Genomic DNA, 24,297 nt, shown 5'->3' on the forward strand with positions numbered 1-24,297 from the left:
AAACCACCTTTATTCACATTAAGTTCAAACTGAAACTGCCCTCCGCCCCCCCCATTTTCACAGCAATAAAGACCTGTTATGTACTTTTTAGACTATCTGTGGTTTCAGTAGATAGATTACTCCTTCAGGTAATCACTAATTAAGCTTTTTGTTTTGCTGAAAGTTTTAAAATTCTTTCATCATCTCCTTATTAGCTCCTGCTAACCAGCTCCTGCCCTTAGCCCCCCTGCCTAACAGTGAGCACAAAGAGAACTTCCACGGGAAGCCTGCATGAGACAATGCCAAGACTGCTACAAGGTCACAACACCTGCCATTTTCCCACTTCACTAAGTGATTTTAAGTCTCAGCATGACCTCTAGCATGCATATATAGCACCTACAATTCATTAATCAAAATACGTACTTTCTAAATACAGAAAGCGATCACAGAAGGACCACTACAGATGTACAGGAGAAATACAAGATTTCCATCTTCTGTGCAATATTTTACTATTTTTGCCTTCCCTGACTTTCCCTCATCCACACCTCTGAGTTTTATAAAGCTTGGTGCCTTACATCTTACAAAATCTCTTTCTAGTTGACCCCCTAAGCGATTTCAGTGGCTATGGCTCCAAGATAAAGTAATAATCATCAAGTTAACACAATTACCAAAAAGGTGAGAGCAACATGTAAGCTTAGAAATATAAACTTCTACCTCAGATGTAATGCTACTGGCAGCTGTATTTTATGTATATCCAACTTTCCAGCAGAACAGTGTTACGCAAAAAATCTTTGGTTAGCATGAACTACAGCTTCAACAAATTCCGGAACGTCACTTCCATGAGGCATGCGCTGTTAAAGAGCCCAAGTCTCTAAATTTCAAGCCAACTACCTTTAAGTAAGTTCACTTTCATAGTTTAGAACCAGAACAAACCATGTCCAAACTACATATTCAAATTTTTATAAAAATTAAGGTTTAACATTTATTTTACATCTAGCTTTCCACATCCATGTGGGGACAAGGAATCAGAATGTACATAACTATAAGCAGTGCAAAAGTGGTGCCAGTGCGAAGTCACAGATGCACAATAAAGTGATAGTACAAGACTAGAGAAAATGAGGCTATGGATGTTAAGAATGGAGACCAAAAAAAAAAAGGAAAAATATGAAGGAAAAGGGCAGGAAAGAGAAGAGTCAGATGTTTAATTTAATGCCCTTGTTGCTGCAAAGATAAACTAATGGCACAAGACAATGTTTCTTGTAGAACAAAAATCCAATAGCAATGAGTCTTTATTTACGTTTAGTCACCTGACATGAGGAAAAGTGTCTGTTGCATTAAAATAGTCATCAATGTAAATGGCAGCATGGCTGAACAAGTCCTTTTCAATGGTAACGAACATCCCACATAGTAAAGTCACTTCAACACAGCCTCATGACAATTCCCACATCAAAACAGTACTTTATTTTATATTTTTTTTGCCTCATCATTACTCCTACATTAAGATCTTTCAGCTGTCAAGTGTACAAGGTGAAGAAAAAGGTTCTCAGTCAGCAAACACAGGTGCATCCGGACGTATCTCCACAATGCACCACTTCAGATCTGCTGGGTCCCAAGTCCATCCTTGAACGCTGGGCTCCCAGCACCACGTGTAGCACACTACTAAGGCTACACTACTATGTTAGCTTATTAATTCTGTAGACATCAGGCCGAACAATGTGTCAACCTGCAACAGACTGAGCATTATAACTGAAAATGGCAAAAGATTCACTCTATTGAACTTTACATCATTATTTGATGTTCAACAATGAGGCAAATCCCAACAGTATATACAAAAACCAGCTTTGCTTTTACAAAAGATTTTGTTTCCCATATTGATTAATCCAGGCAGCTAACTCATTGGTTTATGCAACTTTATTGAAGAAAATAAATCAATTACTAGTAGAGCTATTAGTTGATCACTCATCCATTGACAACTTGCATCATTTATTCAGTGCTATATTAAACAGTGTTTTGGAAGACAGATTAACTAATAGCTCCAAGCCTCCTAACAAAATTTAAATGAATTACAAAAATGTTCTTAGACCCTATTTTGGAATACAAGGGATGTTTGACTTCCAATTTCCATTCTCTGTAAAACAAGAACTGGTCATTCCTTTATTGACATGCATAAGATACATCACATTTTCTGTTCTGCTGATGCTATAGATTCAGTACCAATTCTCCAGTCACATCAGTTATGAGCAAAAGTATATAATAAAACCTCAGTTCTCTAACACTGGAAGGTTTGGAACAAGATGGATGTTGCTACAGCAATGTTACTTCTTTGATGGGAGAAAACTGAACATCCATCTCCCCTCCCCCCTTCAGGTGATATCTTCAGTATCTGTTAGAGCAGTGAGGAATGTTTGTTTGCTTTTAATCTCATAACCAAGTTAGAATGAAGACATTGGCCACATAATACACATGCTCCATTAAAAAAAAATCTGAATCTTGGGCAATTGTTCTTGTGTAACTACTTTACAGATTCTAAAAGCAGTTATTGTCCAAAGCTGGAAGAACTAAAGTCTTCTCAGATGAGCATGTGCATGAATGGAAGGAGGTAAACAAAAAATAAAAAAAAGATGAGGTCTGATAGGGGAGCAGCCGGATAAGAAAATCAAAAAAGGAACAGTAATTTAAAGTTTATTCCAGCTATAATGCAGGTTATTCTGACTTTAAGGTAGCATCACATGGCATACTTCTGAGTCCATTCCCGAGATATTCTGTTATACCTGCAAAGACAGACAGGAATTGAATTAGTGTCAGCATGAAAATGACAATTTCCTGAAGAGTCAGCGATAAAGTAGCACTTTACCCCCATCTCCCTGTTCTCTTCATACTAAGCCTCTTTATATACTAAGATATGTTTGAACTGAAAAAAACCTGAACAAATCTTTCCCTAGACTAACTAGGATGTTCTCTTCATTTACATGAAATGCTTCAAATTCAAGACAAGCAGATTTGCTAGAAATTTGTTGTGAAAAACTATGAAGGGGGGAAGCAATAGAGACTACCTGGGGTGGGAGAGGCAAGGGGAATGTTTTGTTTAAATATTGTCCTTAGGTAAAGATTACAGAGTATCACATGCCATAAGTAAAGATTACTTGGTTAATATCATCATTGGATACAGAATGTCAAATTTCCCATTTTGGAGCAAACCTACACTCCCTTTGAATATACTGTTCAAAGAATTTTTAAAACGGCCATTAAAATAATATTTAGGTACATTACTTCCACAGGAATTGAGCTGACAATTAGTTTATACTTAACTCCATGCTTGTCAGTAAGAAGTTAATTTTCAACTATACAAGCAGAACATAAACCCTATATGTTTTCCTACTTTATATGTAGAGCAGAGAGACACTGATGAATAATAGAAAGTTGAAATATGGATTCTAAATTCACTATGCACTAGGGTTTACTACAGGGCAACACTTTAAAGGAAATTCCGACAAAGTCTCAGTGAATACTCACCACAACAACTTGACTCAAAACTCGGTAATTATTTCATACTTTTTTTTTTTTTTTGCCATGCAAGAGCAGTATCTGTGAGAAATAGTGACTAGCCAATACATTTCACACTAACCACAGATCAAGCTGTTAAATATCCAAGTTCAGTTACTGGTGCATCCATTATCTGTTAGTTAATCCAGTGCCTTAGAGCATGCAGCACCCAAGTGCTGACAAGTTTCCAATTCGTTAAATGCACCATAGTGTGCAGATATTCTTACCCTACAGCATAGCGTATTTCTCTGTCCATTCTCTTGCTAACCTATTGTACCTAATTGGACAAGTATATTTCACATTAAAAAAATATATAAAACCAAACAAAGTCTACTTCCCAGAATTCTATCTGTGTAAAATGTTAGAACGTGTAAAAATGAAGTTTCAACACAGATAGGAAAAAAGGCTTTTTTAAAACATTTTGAGGGGAGAACCAAAGTTAAAAGCCAATTTGCTACCCGAAAGCAAACACCACAAAACCAAAAGCTCTCTCTTCCTCAATACGAAGGACTAACGATATTCTGTTTATGCATGGTAAGCGAAAAACTGGGCAATACATACTTTAAAATAACTGCCATGCGTGTGACAAAAAGACACTTTGAAGATACTAAACCCCTTGTTTTTAAATTATGCACTACTAAGAATAGGTGCTTCTTTGACACATAAATTCTCTCCATCCCAGATTTTAACAAAAGGCTCACTTCAACACAACTGCTGTCTGACAATGCACTCTCTTACGAAGTTCGTTAAAATATTAAGTCTTATGCAACTCTGTACTTACTTGTCTCTGTCTGTTTTATAGATACGTGCAATCTCTGGCACTAGTGGGTCATCTGGATTTGGATCACATAACAGTGAACAAATGGATAAGAGAACTATAAAAGAAAAAAAAAGTAAAGAATTCTCAACAGCAAAACAGTTGCAAGAATCCCTGAAACAATGGAGCATGGATCTTTGCTTCAGCACATCAGCTCAGGAGAGAATCTAAAAAGCCTTTTCCTGAAATATATATTTATGGCCAAAATAAATTTGTAACCCCACTCTAATAAGAAGCCTAAAATAATTTATAAGTTCGTTAAGAACTGTATTTCCAATTTCCCAATACTTACAGCTGTCAGTAAGCACACAAGAGAACAGCACTGTTGTCCCCTGCACTATGACACAACACAGCAGCCAACAAAAGCATGTTATTACGTATTCTTATGACCAGCATATTTCATGGTTTTAATGAGTAGACCCAGAAATTCTTCAATTTTACTTTATTTTTTTAAAAATCAGACTGAGTTCATTTTCTGTTGAGGTAGCAATACCCAGCCTGGACAGATAAAACTAGACCTACACTGTAAAATAAAGGAGCAACACTGTTGCAAGACAGCTGTGAGGACTTCATCCTCTAGTCTCACAGCAGCTTTGCAAGAAAAACAATAGTGAAAGCATTAAAATGTAGGGAATCCACATTCTAATCACAAGCCTACTCCTTAGACAGGCAGGAATTACAAGCTGCATAGACAAAGGAGCACTTTGATAGATCTTCTGAAGACACAGTGACCACTGGCATTGAGGCAAAACAAAATCTGATCGTGAAAATATTTGAGAATTAACCGTTCTTTACTGTAGTGAAGGAAAGCTACAAAGCTTCTACTGCAGCACAGCCTCAATTTATCCTGAAGTACTCAGTAAGCTTAGTTCATGAAATACTGTAATACAGTGCCAGTGCACAGTGGTAGAAAGCAACATGTATCAATAACCGCTTTCTTTTACTTATCTACCACAGAGATTCAACAGATTACTCTGCAAGTAACTCTAGACAGACTAAGTAAAAAATACTATGCAGATTTTGTAATTAAAAACTAACTTTAAATTAATATGCAACTGTCTATCTAGAGGGACAGCTGCACACAAGCAGTTTCTCAGCCTTAGCTCAAATACAGCACTACTGGCTTGTTTCAATGCAAATACTGGCAGACTCCTCTGGGACCAAGTTCGTAAGCTCTGCTAAGAATACTGAAGCAAGTGGTCAGACAAGCCCTTAAACAGCCAGGTGGCAGAAGATGTTAGAAAAAACAAATATCCATAAAAAAAGCAGGAAGATTAAATTATCAAACTAGCAAAACACAGGCTAGAATGAGTAAGAGAAATTGAGACAGGTGAGAACAAGACAAAGCTAAAAGCACAGTATTCAACTCAAGATGGAAATGTTTCTCCTTCCAAAAAGTTACCTTTAGAAATTGTTAAAGCAGGAGACCACTGTGATCTTAGAATATCAAGACAAATGCTGCCATTACTGTTAATATTTGGATGATAGATTCTTGTTGTAAATGCAACCTGCAAAAAAGAAAAAAAAATAAAGAAGAGAGTGGGTTTCGGTCTATGATGACAATGACATCACCGTCTATGACAACAATGACATCACCCTTTCTTCTCCGTCAACTCAAAAAGAAAAGGATTAAGCAGTTAAACTGCAACAAATTTATGGAAATGCACCCAAGCCACAACCTTTCTGCTTCCAATTACCAGGCACTCCATTTCAAACAGAGAGAGTATAAGCACAAGGGGCTGTGTTTTAATCACAGGTGCCTGCATCACAATGAAGACACTCAACAGAAGTACCTGAACCACAGTAACACTGCTATCACAGAGCTGTAGAACTTCAAACATTGAGGTCACTCCAAGTGTGCACTTTAATATTGACTACAAATTGGAGGACAATGCTAGTAGCTGATAAAGCCACAAAAACCCCACATTTCACAAGTATTGCCAAATTCTAAGATAACATCTTCACTGATTCTAAGCAGCCAGCAAGTTAACCCCTATCCACAGGGTCACACCCCTATAAGACCAACCCAAACAACCACACTGTAATATCTGACAGTCCTCTTGCCAAGAATTCTATTGTAGTAATGCAAAGGTAATGAGTTCTCATATCAATTAAGAAAAACAGAAATAAGACCCAACATCATTTTAAGCGTCCTGGTTTTTCCACTAGGATAGAGTTAATTTTCACAAGAAGCTGGGAGGGGACATAGCCAGTACAGCTGACCCAAGCTAGCCAAAAGGATATTCCATACCATTAAACATCATGCTCAGTATATAAACTTGTGAGGGGAGCTGGCCAGGAAGAAAGGATCCAGCAAATGGGCTGGGCACAGAGTTCAAATTGCATTGTGTACCATGAATTTCATATATTCTTTCACTTGTACTGTTATTTTCCTCTCCCTTTGCTGACCCAGTAAACCGTCCTTACCCCAAACCCACAAGTTTTACCTTTTTCTTCTGATTCCCTCCCCATCCCATTGGGAGGAAGGGGGAGGAGTGAGCAAGTGGTCATGTGGTGCTCAGTTGCCAGCTGGGGCTAAACCACAACACCAAGACACTCAGAATTCACATATATAAATTTGATCCTGAAATACATACTAACACACCCATTCTTGTGGTAGCCAGAGACTTAGCCATCTAACACACTCAAAGAATGCATGAAAAGAAGCAAGAGCATAACAGTATTACACCACAGATGCCAACAGTTTCTGTCCCAATTTCCATGGTTCTTTAAAGAACACTAATTTCACGAATGAGAAAGTATACTTACCTTAGGTGGTTTGAAAGGGTAGTCTGTAGGAAAGTGAATTGTCAAGAAGAATACACCACCCTGATATGGACTGTCATTCTGTCAAAGCAAACAAATAATTCTCTTATTTTCTTGAGGACTAAGTACCAGTCAAGATTTTTAAATAAACAATGGAGAGGCAATTTGTTTAAACAGCACAACTGTTTAACCTACCAATATCAGACAGGTGCAATTAAAATTCAATTACTACTCCCTAAGGTAAGCGATACAGAACACATGCAGGTCACTTTCTGTATGGACCTCTCCAAGCTAACACTTCATGGAAAACAGCCTCTCTGACAATAAATGCACTCAGGAGAATGTGACAAAAGCATCCAAATGCTTCTGAGACAGCTCCAAGACATAATGTTAACAGAGCAGGGGTCCTGTCCAGCAGAAAACCCACAAGTTCTGTGTTTGGAGTTTCTGTCACAACCACACAAGTTTACAGTGGCCCATTCCCTCCTAAGTTTTGCCTTTGGCTTAGGCATTGCTCAGCCCTGCAGAAAACCTAGAAATACCCAGCTAATTCCTAGTCCCTTGAAAGAACCCAAGCCCATCAAGATTACAGTGAATTTCTAATACAGAAAGGGAGGAAGAATTTCCCTTTAAGCTAGCATGGAAGAGCATTTTACATTTCCCCACTCCAAGGAACCAATTACAGGGATAATTCATTCAGGCATTAACTACTAAGAGTGAAACAACATATGCAACTAAAAAAGCGGATAGTAAGCACGGAATAAATTGAGTGACTAAACAAAGTTCACATTAAGTTACTAGTTACAAGAAGAAATAGGTAAGAAGTTTTTACTTGAAACTACAACTGAATTTGGAGCTAATAATTTCATTGTTTAACCTGAAGACTACAATGCTTTTAATGCTAGGGAAGATGAATTTGTGGCAGAGTACACTTCTGAATTATTTGTAAATTGATTTTTCATAGCAACTGCAAGAACATTTCACCAGCGTTGTAATAAGTATCTATATCTTAGTAAGATAAATACCAGAAAATGAAATTCTGCAACACAAAACAAGGACTCAAACCTGAAACCAAGTACCCTAACCAGTCTCTGCTGAAAACCTAGCAATCAAGATATAACCTCTCGTATTTGGTCAATAAATGTTATGTGAAGGAACTAGAAAGTAATCCTACTGCACACATTGTGGGGATACATACTAAGGGGGGTTTATGTGACTGCTAAAATGTATTCAACCAATGCAACTCTCTTACATCCATTTAAGAAAATCACTGCCTGTATAATAACGTATAGCATAGGTGGAAGACCAGATGATTAGTTCTACAACCCTCATATGTTATTACAGGCACTGAGCAACTGCACAGGAGCACCAGAACTACTACCACCACACTTCTGTCAAGTGAACCTTTAATAAGCACATTTTCCATAGCAATCTCCTAAAAAACCCCACTTGTAGCCATACATAAAGTCAGGGCAATTCAGCATCACTGGTATTTCATTCCTACTCTATAGCCACACCAGAAGCTTCACACTGTGGTTGCAGGTCTACTGGCATCCAATATTTGTCTTCTCAAATTACAATAGGTTTTGTTTTCTAAATACAGATAATCAGCCCAGAACTCCAGATGTCAAGTCCTTGCAGGTTAGAAAAAAAGTCACACTCAGGTTTCAGATGCTTACTGAACATTTAGCACAGACTTTTTTCCTCCAGTCATAAATGGAACCTCACATTTCAGTGACTTTTTTCCCTTCTATTCTTAAAAGCGTTCAAGATCTCAGTACACAACACCAGACCAGGTACAGATTCCTTGTTGTTCCAAGATCCAAACAAAAACCTACCAACTAATTCCTCAGACACTGGTATCAACTCCCAGTACTAGTTCATGCTAGGTTCAAACTTTTCCTAAAGTTTAATGCAAACAAAATTTCTAGATGAGTTACGATCCTTGATGTTCCCACAGAAATAATTTCAGATGAACTACATATCCTCATAAAACATTCCAGCAATAAAATAATACTACTAATCAGACTGACTGTAAGTTATACCTCTATAACTAAAGTCCGGTAAGAGGAATTAAAAAAGGTACCACCACATCTCACCCCACCTCCCCCAGTTTTCTCCTGAATAAGAACTACTAGTTCAGTATTACGTCACAAGAATTAGAATACTTACGGGTCCCATAATTGTGGCTTGCCAATGAAACACTACAAAAGAAAAACTCCGCATTATTATCTATGCATGATACGCTTTGAGTTAGCAGAGCAAATAGTACAACTTAAGGTTACTCACTGTCATCTCCAACGGGACCTGCTGAACACTGTGCTGGAGGATCACGGGCTAAGTCACTAAGTTCCTTTAGGGAAAAAAGAACAAACAAGTCTGATCAGAAAAGGAACACTAATGAACCCAGTCATTTTCACTTCATGTTCAGTGAATTTTTAAAAGTTTTTCCATATACATACACAGAAGAATGTGCAGTAACAACTATTAGAACAACCAGATCACTACCAAAAACATCTTTATAAAGATCAAGGAACATCAAGAACAGCTAAGAAGGTAAACAGCTACAATGACTGTGCTTTTCCAAATAAGACTTTTCCAAGTATCACTACTGTAAAGACAGCCCTGCTGACGAAAGGAAAGGAAAGCAGGACAGCCTGAAGCGAACAAAGTCTAACCCCTTTCTGATCAATATTTTCAAGGATTCAGTCTTTCTTTGAGAAGCCTGAAGTGGAAAAGAGAGAAAGCTATTGATGAGTCTTCATGAAACAGAAAGCACCATGCATGTAACATCTAATCCTAAAACGAAAAACAGAAAGAAAACTAACACAGAAACTCAATTTATTTTCCCCGTTACCCCTAGCAGGGATAGTTTGCATAAAGTAGACAGGAAAATGAAAGACGTTGACGAGTACTGGAATCAGGCAAAATATTTGCATTTCTTATTTTAAACTTCACATTTAAGACAAGCATACCTTTAAAATTCTGAACAACTGAGCTACAGAAACAGTTCCCCCATCTCCATTACAGAGGGAATGAAACCAGAAACTTCCGATGGAGGATTCCTTGTGTGTCATCAAGATTGCTGTGATGAATCAAAGCAGCTCAGCATTCATTTGTTTAAACACTCCACAAGTTACTTGTTTGGACAGTGTCCTTTAAAATTAAATTTATACTTTCAGTTAAAGTATGTAACAGATACCTTCCCTCTTCCTTGCTTTCTTTTGAATCTAAAAATGGCTTCAGGAGCTTCTATAAATCTGCACTTGTCAAGGCATCTAGAAGTCATGAGAAAAGGGAAAACCTTCAGTCCCTCTCCCATATATTAACAGTCGCACACAAGTTATTTTGCTACAAGTTTATACAAGCCATTAGAACAAGAATTTTCCATTACTTTGTCAGAAGAAACCCAGGCATATCTTCTATGCTGGAAACACATGCACATTTGGGCCAGAAAGCTAACTGTTTTGCCTGGGAATATCCTAATGTACATCCTTTAAGTTTCACAAATTCCACACTTGATAAAAAATTAGTAACTGTAAGCCAACAATTACAAGGGGAAAAAAATTACGTTCCTTGTCCTGGCTCTGGCCAGGACAGAGTTAACTTAAACAGCTTGTTCTTTGTTAAGTTGATAGTTCCCACAAGATCAGAGAAAACAACACTACCTTCAATATGTAGAAGGTCCTACATTCCAAGAAACTCACCAAAACCCACACTGGAAGAAAAAAAAACCAACCACCAAAAGACCAAGAAAGTTTAGTCCACTATTTCCCCTCCCTTCAGATCCTAATTCTGACGAACTTTCCAATTAATGAGATTTCAGTTATGCACTGGAATCAGACTTTTCTAGAATGGAATTGTGTCAGTTTTGATAAGCAATGGCACAATAAATTTAGCATTACAGATAATTTCACTGCTGCTGTTATTTAGAAGCATGGGCAACAGCTCTTTCCAGATCAGCACTGTAAATCCAATTAGAATGTATTTCTCTACACTCTCCAGTTATTGCTGGGGTCCCTCTGACAGACTTATTTCTGCCATGAAATACCACTTATTAGATCCATATGTTGTTCCGCACCCTCCAGAAAAATTTCCTATGTCAGATTTATATTTTTCCATATAATGGCAAACATGAAATGTGAAACAACATTCAGACAGAAGGCCTTCCTAATTTTCAGAATGAGTTGTTTTGGGTTTTTTTTTTCCCCATTACCAGAACATGCTGTTTGTTAAGTCAGGCTTGTTTATCATCTACCATTTATCAATCATTTCCAACACCTGAGAGGAAAAAACCCACCCTTCAAAATAAGTTGTAGCAACAGACTGAGCAGAAAGACACAAATGTTAGTATATTAATATAGTAGTGTAATTATTACTGGATTATTTAATTAGGGAAGATGATCAGATCCTTTTTAAAACAAACAAAAACACTCAGCCTACAAATGTCCTATGGATGAAGGCCTATGAAAAGGCCCTTCATGCAGTTTAAGGAAATTATAAAAATGAGCAGCATGAAGACAAGGTCAAGAAAACATCAGCATAAAGTGAGCTGTGAGAGGCACATGCATTAGACTAGAGAGCTCTTCAAAAAGTATTACTATTTTCAGAGAAATAAGAAATCAGTACTCAAGGTAGAAATAAGGTATTTTAACACAGCAGGAAAATCACAGATATCAATATTTTAACTAGAAAGAGCAAAAGTAAGTAGGATTGCAAATGTAAAACAAGTAATAAATTTCTTAAGTTCCAGTGAAAAATTTGTGCAAAAGCACCTTCAGTAATATTAAAAACAATTTACAAGCTGAAACACATGAGTTTTAATATTCCAGTCTCTGGTCATTTCAAAATACATGCTCATACAGTGTTACCTTTTTTAACTAATTGAACTACTCTAGACAGAAAACAAGCAGTCATTTTCGTAAGCTAAAGGACTAAAGTTTTGTCTGGCCCAAAACCCCTCAGTAAAAAACACACCCCAAACCCTGATTGTGCTAAAAAAAGCAGTTCAAAGTACAGATAAGGTCAGAAACATGATACACCACTTAGCATTTCAACCACAGAGTGAGCAGTTTAACCTCTAAATTCAGGCAGAAAAAAAAGCTGAGGTGGCATACATTCTTGTATTTGCTTCTTTTGGGTACTATGGTCAGAAGAGGAAAGTTTGAAGCAGGGCTGTTTCCTTCAGCAGAGCATGAGGTGGTGTGGGAGAACTCAGAACAAACACGAAACAAAAACTGGGCAAGCCTGGCCTGCTTAAAGTAACACCAGACCTACTCTGAATCTCTGTCAAGTGCGTGGCACATCTACACAAAGGGAGGGAGGCGTTTTGCAGTGTGGGAGTGGGAAGCCCTCTGAGTAACTTTAAGAAGGGCCTCCTCCTGAAAGTTGCAACTGTTGAATCCAAAAGGCAAACTGGAATAACTGGAAACTAAACAAGCAGAGGCACATGGGCCAGAGTATCTGTAGTGCAGTTGAAGCATTTCATTCAAGGAAAGGTAGCAGGGCTTTTTGGTTTGGTTTTGGGGTTTGGTTGTTGGGTTTTTTTTAAAGCTTCTCACTGCAACAGAAACACAAACCGACCTTTCTTCTCAGCTTAGCAATCAAAAGCAACTATTTTGTAACTGGAAAATATTTAATATGAAAAACATTTCTAACATCAAAAATAAGCTTCATGAGCCAATTAAAAAAAAAAATTACCAAAATCTCGTAATTGTTCCCCTGCTTTCATCCATTTCTCACCAAGACGACAAAGGCCACATTAAGCTTCATTTCACAAAGCAGCTTATTAAACTAGTATTTTATAATTTAACTAGTATTTTAAAAGTTAAAAATGTTCCCAGGCATTGTTATACAACATGTCTATACATAAGGGCTTTACGCTTCTAATATTCCTTCTGCTCTCCTCATTATCTCTAACTTTGCTTCTTTTTGGTTACATTCAGTTTGAGTTGTGCTTTCCTTCATCAAGTGGTATTAAGCTATCCCAAACTTTCTTAGAAAAAAAAAAAATCCCCAAAGCAGTACCTGTATTTCCCTGGAGTCAGCTGCTATAGTTTTTCACTTTACAGGTGGCTGAAGAAAAAAAAAAATCCAAGAAACAAATTCCAAAGACTTTACATACAAACAATAAGCCAAATTTGGTTCAGAGTGATGTGTTATACGCCTATCGGAAAGGCTTAGACTTGAATTACAACCGTGACTAGTAGTCTCTGGCACTGCCAGAGGTTTCCGGTATAGCTCCAGCATATCACCATTTCTGTGTCCCAGTTTCCAAATATAAAGTTGTGATCTTTCCTACTTCTCCACAAGGATGATTAGTCACTTGGTATTTTACAGATTTAAGCACTGTTTAAGGAGTAAGCACCAATGCTGCTGTTAGAGGACAAGGACAACATAACAAATATAAGCAGGAACAAACACACAATTCTGTGACAGAGGTTTGAGTAACAGAGAGAACTGGAAATACAGCAGCAGGACCCATCACTGCAACAGACAGGCCTGCCCTAACACAAATTCAGCACCATGGTCTTCTGCCACTTCCACATTAAGCCTGTAGCAAGATGCACTTTTATTGGTGAAATAGCCCCACTCTTAATCTTCTCTCTTCTTCTAACAAATTCATCAAAAAGCTAACAAAAAAATAAAGCGGTACATTTCAAGAAAAACAGGCTTATAAAAGCTAACTAATTGGCTTGTTTTGCCCAAATATAAGCATAACTAACATTGATAATAGGGCTTATGCTTCTAAGTGATGATACAAAACATTGACATGTGAGTGTGAATGCAGCTCTGCCATCCTATTACAAACCACATAAGTGTTGTCTTTTTTCACTCTAGCAGCCATTTAAAAGATTACAGAAGTCATTTAAAGGGCAAAGAAAATTTAAAGAATGACAAAGGATACTTCACCCAAACATGCATGAGCAAGACAGTGAAGGAAATTTAAGGGAACTATTTGCCTGTCTCACATGAATTTTTAGGTCTCAGCAAATTCAGTAAGAAATGACAGCTTGATGCCTACCAAGCTGCCTTCTTGCACAGTACCAAGCATCAGTGTCAGCTCCTTTTCTTCCCATTTGTCAGAATTCATAACCCCTGTGGCACAGCGGCGACATTTTTCTACTTTAAGCTGGAAATAGCCAGGGCTTATTTTTGATGATAGTAGCAGCTGACTGAAATACAGAGTGGCAGAAGATCACTCCCACCACTGTGACAGAAGATCACTTATTTTCCTCCATAAACATTAACTCAGATTTAAGAGTGTTTTATAAAAATTCAGTATTGGTTTGTAACACAATTATTTATTAAAATCATATTTTGCGGCTTTCTGGTTTGTAATCAAGAAAGGATAATGGAAAAAATAGGATTCATTTGCTGTAAGTTTCCAGACAGTAACTCACTCTTCTTTGGAGGGCATGAAAGGTGATACACAGATAAATTAGAAGTTAAAAAAACCCCAGCACTTCAGCCAAGCAAACAAAAAAAAAAATCAACATTTATTAATTTGAGTGCTTATGTTGTCTGTGTCAAACAGGATATTTCAAACTCTAAGCATCCAAAAATTTATCACTACATTAGTCTTACTCATTGGCTCACATCTCAAAACAGCTTTAAAAAAAAAAAAGGAAGGATTGAATGCAGCTATAAAGGGAGGGAAAGAACATTTAAGCCTGTCTGAAGATTAAGAAGTGTCAACCAGCAGCAAAGAACTACTGCTTCATCCCACACACCTGCATCTGCAACATTCCCTCCAGCATGCAAATTAATCACTCCTGGAAGGAGAAACTAAGTTTTAAAGAACACTGAACATGGGTTTCTATGCTGAATAAGAGTAAGGCATACTACACATCACCGGACAAGCACAGCCAGCAGAAAATTAACAGTTTCAAACAACTTGGCCTTTTGGCCAACAATAAATGGAGTAAAAAAAAAGTATATTGACATTGCATAATAAAGATGTAGATTCCTATTGTTAAAAAAATTACATTGGAGCAAACATGAAGAACAAGCACAGAAAACAGTGAAGGCCTAAGAATACAATGTTTTTCAAGAAACCCACTGCATGACAAGGAATGTAACAGTTCTGCTTGTCCTCATCTCGATCATCCTGCTTGTTCTGTTTTTCACTGTTCTCCTTTCTCAAGCCCCTAGAACTGAATTTTTTAGGCTGCATATTGTTTGTACAGTATCTAGCAACAATATCATAGAATGGTTTTATAATGTTATATTATAAGGCAATCATAGAAATATTCATGTTTTAAGCCTTGCACTCAAGGAAGGAAATGCCAGACTGCTCTGCAACTGTAATTAAAGTCACTTTGTGTGCTTGGACTGTGATACAAACTACTCGGATGACTACACACTATGTTTTGAAAGAACCTAAGCTTCACTACACAAGCCCTTTGTGAATGAAGCCATTGTCTAGAGCTCTCCTCACCTACTCTGAGATTTGGAAGGTGTACAATGTAGGTAGGTAATGGCTTTCAGCACATTTCAGAGTTACCTCAGCTAAACCGGCTCTCTATTGTATTCCAACCTTTTGCAAAGTTCACGTCTGGCTGGACAGACCCAACTGGAAAGAAGCTCAGTTACTAATTTTGCTTTCGCAGAGGGTCACTACAAGCATTCGGAATAAACTTAGAAAAAAAGTGGCAGCCACACACCTATAGTTGAGCTTTGAACTCAAAGGTACTGCTTGTTTCCTTCAAAGTAATCAAAACCCATAGCAGCTGTCTTACTCAAGCTGGAAATGTGACTGCTTTACACACATCAGTTCTGAGGTATTAGAACAATTACCATTCCCTGAAAATAACAAAGCTATTAAAACACATGCTCACTGTAGGGTGAGGGCTGTGACGTTGACTAAAGTAACTTGAAGGGAAAAGCATGAAGCAAAACACTGGTTAACTCCCTACCCATTCCATGATAACCAGGTATTTTAACTCTGGCATTCCCCAGGTTTTCCATAATAGACCCTGAAACTTAGCATGCTATTCACTTGGAGATTTTTCCTGCAAGAACCACACTCATCTTTGTTTCCATAACCCAGGTGTATAACACAGCCCTCAGAGAAGAAGGTAACTAGCATAAGTGTGCTAGAGAAACATCAAGATACACCTAATTAAAAACAAAACAAAAACCAACCAACCAACAACAACAAAAAAAAATACAACAAAAAGAATTATAAAAGGGACTGTGAAATGAAGGGGCAAATTAAATTTGATCTACACAAATGTGAAGTGATGCACTTGGCAAGTTTATATTCAAAGCAAGGCACTCTGGCCTGATGTCTACCACTCAGGAATGACATTTCAGCACTGAAATAGTCAATTTCACAGAAATGCTAGCTTAACTCTCATTAGATGTTGGGGTTCGAAGGGTAACATGAGCCCTCCAACATGCTGTCCTGTAGCTTGTCATGGACACAGTAACATATAGCAGAACCTCAGCCACCACACTGGCACATCAACAAGAAGCAGTATATGTACACACACTGCCCTGGACTCAATGTGATGAGAGGCTGCCTGCAGTTTGCCAAGTCAACACAGACAACTTTGGAGACTGGTAATGCATGGGACAAGTTTTTTTTAGAAATCACAAGTGGCATTAATGAGGTGTTTAACTTTGGTAAGTCTGCACTTCCTGAGTAAAAGTACAATAATTCTTCATGTTCTCAAGGAAATATATTGAAAGGAGGAGACTGCAACAGAAAGTTATTGAATTAATAGTCTAACATATAACACTGTATAATCTGTAAATCACTTGGTGAATTTACTATTTAGATGTAGACTAATGTATTATTTTGAAATTTAATTATTTAACCTAATGAACTCTGAAAATCCGCTCTCCTTTTAAAAGCTGCTTCGACTTTTACCAGTGTGTATTTTGTATGAATCCAAAAATGCACGTGAAAGCTACTGCAATACACCATAGGAGAATACTCTATGAATGCAACTATGTGGGGATGATTACACTAGCTTATCTACAGCTGTAGAATTACCCTGTGATACTATGCTATTATGTGTAACTACCCTTCACGATGGTCCAGTGTTTTGGACATACAAAACCAAGGGCCTGTGCAGAAGGTTAGGTACAACTGCACACAATATCAGCTCATGCTGAGCCAAAAGTGTATTAAAAAAATCCAGAACTTTTTCTTGAGTGCAGCTGCTCTTAGAGTAGAGTAGAAAATAGTGATGGCCACAAGAAAATGTGTTTAAAAGCCTATTTATGAACACACTGCAATCAGAATTAGGGGAGCTCTGGCAAGTTGTCATTCAGAAGATTCTCCTGTATTGTTCAAGACAAGAAGAAATTAAAACTAAGACCAAGGGGGAGAGGGGGAAATTCAGATACAGATTCAGGGACTTACTTGGCATTATTAATCGGGCCAATACAGGCTGGGAAATATTGCCTTAGGTTTCTAGTAAATACAAGTATCCTGCTCTAAAAAAGCTCTTGGAAGAGCTCTCAGGCGTGATGAGCACCTGGCCAACCTAACTCCAGAAAAAGCCTGCAGTAGAGTTAACTGAGCCCTTAAAACAATCCTCACAACCTCCATCAGGAGGGCCTAAAGCACTTCAGCATCTGTGCTCAGTTCAGCTTGCAACTCTGTTGGCCAGATGCTTATAGAAAGGATTAAACATTTGTGTCCTTTTTTACTGGGCCCTAACATTTACAAAGCAGTCTGTGATCCTCCCATCTTGCTTTCTTAAAACCAGTAAAAATCTATTATAATTACGGGGGGTGGGAGTGGGGGGTGTGGTGGTGAGGGGAGGGAAGCTGCAGAAGATCTTGAAGACGGCTAGTGTATCACACATCTCAAAGGGATGAGGTTCAGAACAAAGGCTTCCTTTACCAACACAACTCCAGTATTAAAACATTGTGTAAGGTGGTTCTGAACAGTGCTTAAACAAAATTTTAAGAATCCCTTCTACCTATCTAGCTTTCAATCCTGAATCCTGCAATGCTCTATGTGGCTAATTTTTCAGTATTAAACATTGCCTACATCCAAGTGCTTCCATTGAAGAGTTGCCAAAGGCATAAATACCAATTTGAACTTGTGAATGTAATTTAACTCATTTTTTTTGCAAGGTTTCCTCTAACACAACCTACCACATTCAATGTATCAGATCAGTGCCCCATAAAAAGCCTACTGAAGAGAAAGTAAGGTTTGGCATTTTTTTAAAAAGCTCCTGTGCTTTACATTTTTAGTTCAAGGCATTACATTTAAATTCAAGAAGTTTACAAAACTGTCCAGCATATGCAACTCCATTTTAGTATTTTCTTCTGATAAAGACAACTTGACAAAAAGCAACTGCATTTTAAAATGCACTACTGACTGCAATCATATATACATTCTCACGCTTTCATTTCTAACACTAATTTATTTCTTTTTGCACATCACACTAGCAGGTTACTACATCACATCATTCACAAGCAAAAATGCATGCCTGCAACCCAGCCTTTTCAATGTAAGCTACAGCACCTTGGCCTGAACTATAAACAGACCTCAGCTTACACCAAGCAGCAGACTTAATACTCAATACACACATTCCCACCTGCCAGCTCTGATGCATAGGGGAGGACCTACACAAGAACACAGGGCAGAGGGTCAAACTGGCAAAGCCTTAATATTTGGAACAGAAAGATTTATTGGAGATCACATATCAATGTCCTAATCTGAATTACACAAAAGCTCTACCCTTTTCCACTCCTCTTTACCAGCTGTCACTTGACACCTCAGACAAGGTGAAGAACTTCTATCCTCTCTCCTTTAACACTTCAACCCAGCAGATGCAGAGAAAACATCCTCGGGTATGGGATGATGCCACGCTAGAGGTGGCCTCCACAAGGAACAGAGGTGCCTTTGGAAAGAGGCAGTTTACTGCTCTGTACCCAGCAGCTGCTACTTACAGTTGTTTACACCCTTCCTCCATCCTTCACCTATTGATGTGCGAGTGCAAAGAAAGGCATTAGCACTTAGGAGCTGGTTACAGACTGGGGAGGTGGTTGAAGGGAGCTCATTCTGTGGACTTCTTAATCAGCTCCTCTGTAGAAGAAGCTCACATGGGGATCAATAGCAAAAGCATTGGCTTACTTTCAAAACCAAATTTTTAAAAGCTGGAATGATCATAAAGAAAATGATGGTTTAGCAACCTTTTTACCCTGCACATCAAACCACCCAAAATCCTTAACATACTGGAGAACTGTTTTCAAGGTATGAAAGTACCCATCTAATGGAATATTGACCTCTGAAGTTCTGTAAATTACTTAAATGAGATTGCATCCCCTTCTCCCCCAATTCCAATGCACATATTTAAACACCTATGCTGACTGGGAACTTGTTTCACAAGCACAGTACCCAATTAACAAGAGAAATCTGCAGGTTACTGCAGCCCAAACTTTCTAGTTAAAGAAGCATCTGTTTTCTTCTCTCAAATAAAATGACCCCTTCTTAAAACACATCTAAGACAACAAATGGTGGACTTGAATATGGGTATCAAACCCACCCAATTAGGAAGCATTATTTCCATGTTAATAATACTCATTTCATAGTATAAGTGTCCCTTCTGACTATTCAGATAAGCTAAATTTTAAATAGAATTTAAATGATGACAGCTTTTATTTGTTGCAGAAAAATTTTAATCATACTTTTAAAAAACACTGCAATTCTTCAACACTAGTGCTTCCCAAAATCCATTACTGAAATCTCAACCCACTGCCTTCAGGCTCAACATGACCCTTCTAACTACTCAGTGCCATAGTTGCACTAGATTATCTACTTAAGGGAGGACTTTGGCTACCCTTGGATATTCACTTGAAATAGTTAAGGTGAATTAACTATAGTAAAAAAAGTAATTTGATACATACAGAGAGCACTCACAAAGGTTTAAAGCATTTTAACTTAGGTTACATCAGCTGCATTTTATTAGCTAGCTAATCTTAACTTTCTTAGCCACTCAACAGACAAATACAGACTTACTTCTAGACAATCATTCAACTTAACTGTTCTGAATAAGCACAGCAAACTAAAATCCAAGACTGCTTGCAAAAACAAAGTCTTGTAGGTTTCACCCAGAGAAAACTGAATTCCAACAAAAATTTTACACAAAGTTGCAAGCAAAAGAGTAACAGTTTAAAACAAAACTAGTACACTTTGTATCTCTCTGTATCACCTCTACAAAAGTGGCATCTTGGTTAAACTAATGCAGATTTGTCTTCATGACTGCAATTTATATCCAACCTCTGAAAAATATTATGGTTATCTCTGGGGTTAGCAGCTTTTCTTATGAGCATGTGGACGTTAAAGTTGCAATCAATTTTACATCTAGGAATAGCAGTGGAGGCCATAGCCTTGCGGAAAATACTTGCTTAGTCTCCACTCCACCACTGTCAGTGGAAGCCTTCTACCTGCATTTAAGTAGTGATAAATCGTTTTGCCACCTTCAGCCTTTAGCTTCCTGGATGCCAAACCCACTAAAGATTTTATGATAAAACACCTGACAGAATGATGCAGGCTTGTGTTATGTTTAACCAAAGGTACACAAAACACAGCAGGTACAAGTTTTCTTAAGGGTAGCACAGCAGAGACATTTCATGCATGCGTCTCCTCTACTAATTCTATTTTTAGCTTATCAAGATCACCACTTCGGCTTTCCATACTACCTAGCTTTAATGAATAAGCATAGCCGGTGATAAAATGGGTGTATATCAATGATGTAATGTTCCCAAGTTTTCTCAATTTTACACATTCCCAATTCTCGACTCCCACATGTGTCCCAACCTTTCATCACCTTTCAAACTGAAAATGCCAACGTGCCGCAACAGTTACGGGACGTGCCTTCAGCAGGTACCACTCAGCACCTCAGAACCCAAACAATGTGCCACAAGCGTGTATCGAGCCTTTAGACACAAGCGCATATAAATCAATGTTAATTTGTTGAAAACTATTAAAAAGAAGACAGAAAAACTTCATCCTCCGGATAAGAAATAGTTAAAATTAAGACATAGCATCACATCATTCTATGGCAAAAGCACTTATCTGCCATAACAAAACAACTGCTACTTTGTGCAAGCTGTATCAATAAAAGTAGTTTTGCCACAACCCTCCAGACAGATGACACAAATGTGATGACAAGGTCCAGCATAACATCATCTTTCTGGGACTGGTGTTGTACCTGACAACTACTTCAGTTTGGAGAGCGTTTTAAAAAGAGTGTTTCAGAAGTAGATAGCCCAACATGTAGCACATGAATACTCACATGCTTTCAATTCCAAGCCAAAAGCAGAATTTGCTAGTTACATTTTCATTAGGGCTTATTGTATTCTGAAGGTGCAATATACTTAACATTAAATTTACACACAGTAACACAGTCTGAAAGCCTGATTTACCCAATATAATACGGAATTGTCTTTTGTTTGATAAATCAAGTTCACAAAGAGGTATGGCCAAAACCATAAACCTTCTCTGCTGCATTTTGGGATGTCATCTGCTACAGAAGACAATGAATTCTAGTCCTGACAGGTAATACCACAAGTCAGGCTAAATCAGCTATGTGTGTGATTACAATGCTCTGAGGTCCTGGTCTCTCTTTAGCCTGTTCTGATCTAGTGCCAATAAGGTACAGCAAGGAAGCAAGAGAGTTTCAAGGACTGGTCTGTGACCTTATGATTGAAAGATGTGGATCACAGCTCACCAGCGACAGAGGGCCATTCTGTGACTCTACCAGACGACAAAATTAAAATCTAAATTAACAACCACCTTGTTACAAAATTTGCCCTGCTGTTACTGGATTTCAGGTGGAATACCAGTAAACATTTGTATTGAAAACCATACTTGGGAAGAAAGCAACTCAAAAGCAAGAGTTTTAGTCCAGCAAAGCATCACGTTCCACTTTGGCAATTTGCCAACAAAAATTAAAAATGTAAACCCTATGTGTATCTGGAAGTGTATCTTGTAGCATGGTGCAACTGAAGTGATTAAAAATAGCACGTTGAAAAATATTTTAAAAACCACAAAAGCCAAAACAGAAAGAACAAACCTTAACCCAACTGTCCTGCCTATCCTAAACTCTAGCACTGGGTAAAGGAATAAGCTTGCTACTACACAGTGCCACAGAGCACAAGGCCAAATACAGGACATGAGACTGCACACAACAGGCCACAACCTTGAAGTCAAAGAGATGACTTATGGATTCAATAGTCATGCTGAATCGTTTAAAGGTTCTGACCATCAGATTACTACGTAAGTGGGGGTTTGCCTTGGTTTATATTTGACAATCAATTCTTACCTGCAGCGCCTGAATGTGTTTCATAAGCACGAGTTGATGACGAAGCATACCAGGGAGTATCCTAGCTGTGTTTCAACTCAAGTGATATCATTCACTAATACAGAGGAACAAGTTCTGATGGCAGATTCAAAAGAAATTGTTTTGAGATTCTTGCGAGAGCACGGCCATAATTCGAAGACAATTAATTTAGCTAACACTAATCCGGAACAGATTTTAAATTCTTGGGGATAACAGAACTACCCTTTCTCTTATAAATTATACATAACCTCATTTTGACCAAAATATGCCCAAGAGCATTTCCAAAGAGATGTGAAATTACAGTATACTAATAGGTGGCAAACTTTATACACCGTCTGTAAAAGGTGTTTTAGGCCCTGAAGTTTAGTTCGCCGATTTCAGGACACACTGACTTTCTGCCATCTTGGCAGACTACGAGATCACCAAGAAACTCCTCTCAGCTCTCGAAATACGTAAACGCTCCACGTAGCTCGCGTAGGAGCACAGATCAACAGCGACTTCCCGGTAACGCCACTGCGTTCCCACCGCGTTTGCCATTACATCCCAGCGATTCCCAAACCCGAAGCGCTGCCACCGAGAAACCCTAAAGCTGCCCAAACGCGACCTCACCTCGGGAGCCTTCTTCCCTGGAACAGGTTTTTAAGAAGCAAAACAAAACTTTCATCACCTCGGCATTTTTTCCGAGTTAACCGCGAAGTTACTCCACCCGGCTCCGATTGTGCAACGGGGGGCGGCGGCGGCGCGGTGCGCGCTCCCGCCCGGCGCGGGGGGCGAGGCGGCAGGCGATCCCCGGGCGGCGGGAGGGCCGAGCCGGCTCCGGGGTGGAGGGAGAGGGAACGCGGGGAGAAAAAAGCACCACGGCAGCTGCTCCGGAGTCGACGGGAGCGCGGACGTGCGTGTGTGTGTGTGTCATGTTATTGCAGAAAGCGAGAGATCCCGGAAAGAGCCCGAACTAGGCGAACCCGCCGCCATCTTACAATGCGGGAAAGAAGTTGCACGCCAGAGAGGAGAGACCGGCCTGGGAGGCCAGCTGCCTGCCCCGGGGAAGGCCGCGATCGGACCGAAAGCCCCTTCGGCACACACGTACCGGCACCATCCGGGCCGGCCGGCAGCAGAGGAGCGGCGACGGCACCGCCGCGGTGGCTCCGTGTTGCGCTGACATTTCAGCGTCCCCGGGAGCTGCCGCTCCCCGCCCGCGGGAGCGGCGCCGCCCGCGTCCCAGCCCTTAACTGAGCCCCCCCCTCCACCCTCCTGGGGCCCCAGCCGACCCCTGAGGTCCCGGGTCTAGGCCCGGGGAAGAGCGGCCTCACCGCCCCGTCCGGGCCGCGGCCTCGCCGGAAGGAGCCGGTCACTGCCCGGCCTCGCTTCGCCAGCCTCCCGCCTCCCCCTTCCCTCCTCCGCCAAGCTGGGCCGACGCACCCCCAAAAACCGAGCCCCTCTCCTCCAGGGGCGGGGGTGAGACGGGAAGGGGGAAAAAAATCCTAGAATAAAATTAAATAAGACCAAATCGGTGAAGCAGGGGGGGTCAAGCGGAGGAGGAGCTGTGGCGCTCACCTTGTTGATGCGTTTCAGCGCCATTGTGTGCGAATGCCGCCGCCGCCGGGCCCGTCTGTGCGCCGCGGTGACTCCGCGCTCCGCTCGCGCCGAGGGGGGGGGGCCGGGAGGGAGGGAGCAAGCGAGGAGGAGGAGGAGGGGGGAGGAAGGCGGAGAGGGGGAGGGGGCAGCTGCGTTTCTCCTTCCTTCGGAAACAGCCGAGGGGGGCGCCCGACCGGAGCGCGGCGGCCGCCCAAAGTCCTGCCTGCCTGCGGGCAGCGAGGCCGTGCGCCGGGGAGGCTGCCGTGGGAGCGCTCCGCCCGCCGCCTCCCGTCACCGCCGGGA

The 24,297-nt window shown here is 39.7% G+C and overlaps 1 protein-coding gene across 2 annotated transcripts; it reads right to left on the reverse strand.

Moving 5' to 3' along the window:
• On the reverse strand, positions 1–24,216 carry UBE2D3 (ubiquitin conjugating enzyme E2 D3). Of its 2 annotated transcripts, XM_084263607.1 has the most exons (8): positions 23,974–24,216; positions 9,395–9,458; positions 9,278–9,309; positions 7,109–7,186; positions 5,742–5,847; positions 4,304–4,397; positions 3,750–3,799; positions 1–2,750 (listed from the first exon to the last, which is right to left on the reverse strand). In XM_084263607.1, exons 1-7 carry the CDS (start codon positions 23,995–23,997, stop codon positions 3,751–3,753), a joined length of 447 nt encoding a protein of 148 aa, XP_084119733.1. In that variant the 5' UTR covers positions 23,998–24,216; the 3' UTR covers positions 1–2,750; position 3,750. The 2 variants fall into 2 exon arrangements, with proteins under 2 accessions (XP_084119733.1, XP_084119734.1); XM_084263608.1 differs by lacking the exon at positions 3,750–3,799.
• Positions 24,217–24,297: the final 81 nt, after the last annotated feature.

Source organism: Gallinula chloropus (assembly GCF_964237585.1).
Source record: "Gallinula chloropus genome assembly, chromosome: 4".
Classification (NCBI taxonomy): domain Eukaryota; kingdom Metazoa; phylum Chordata; class Aves; order Gruiformes; family Rallidae; genus Gallinula; species Gallinula chloropus.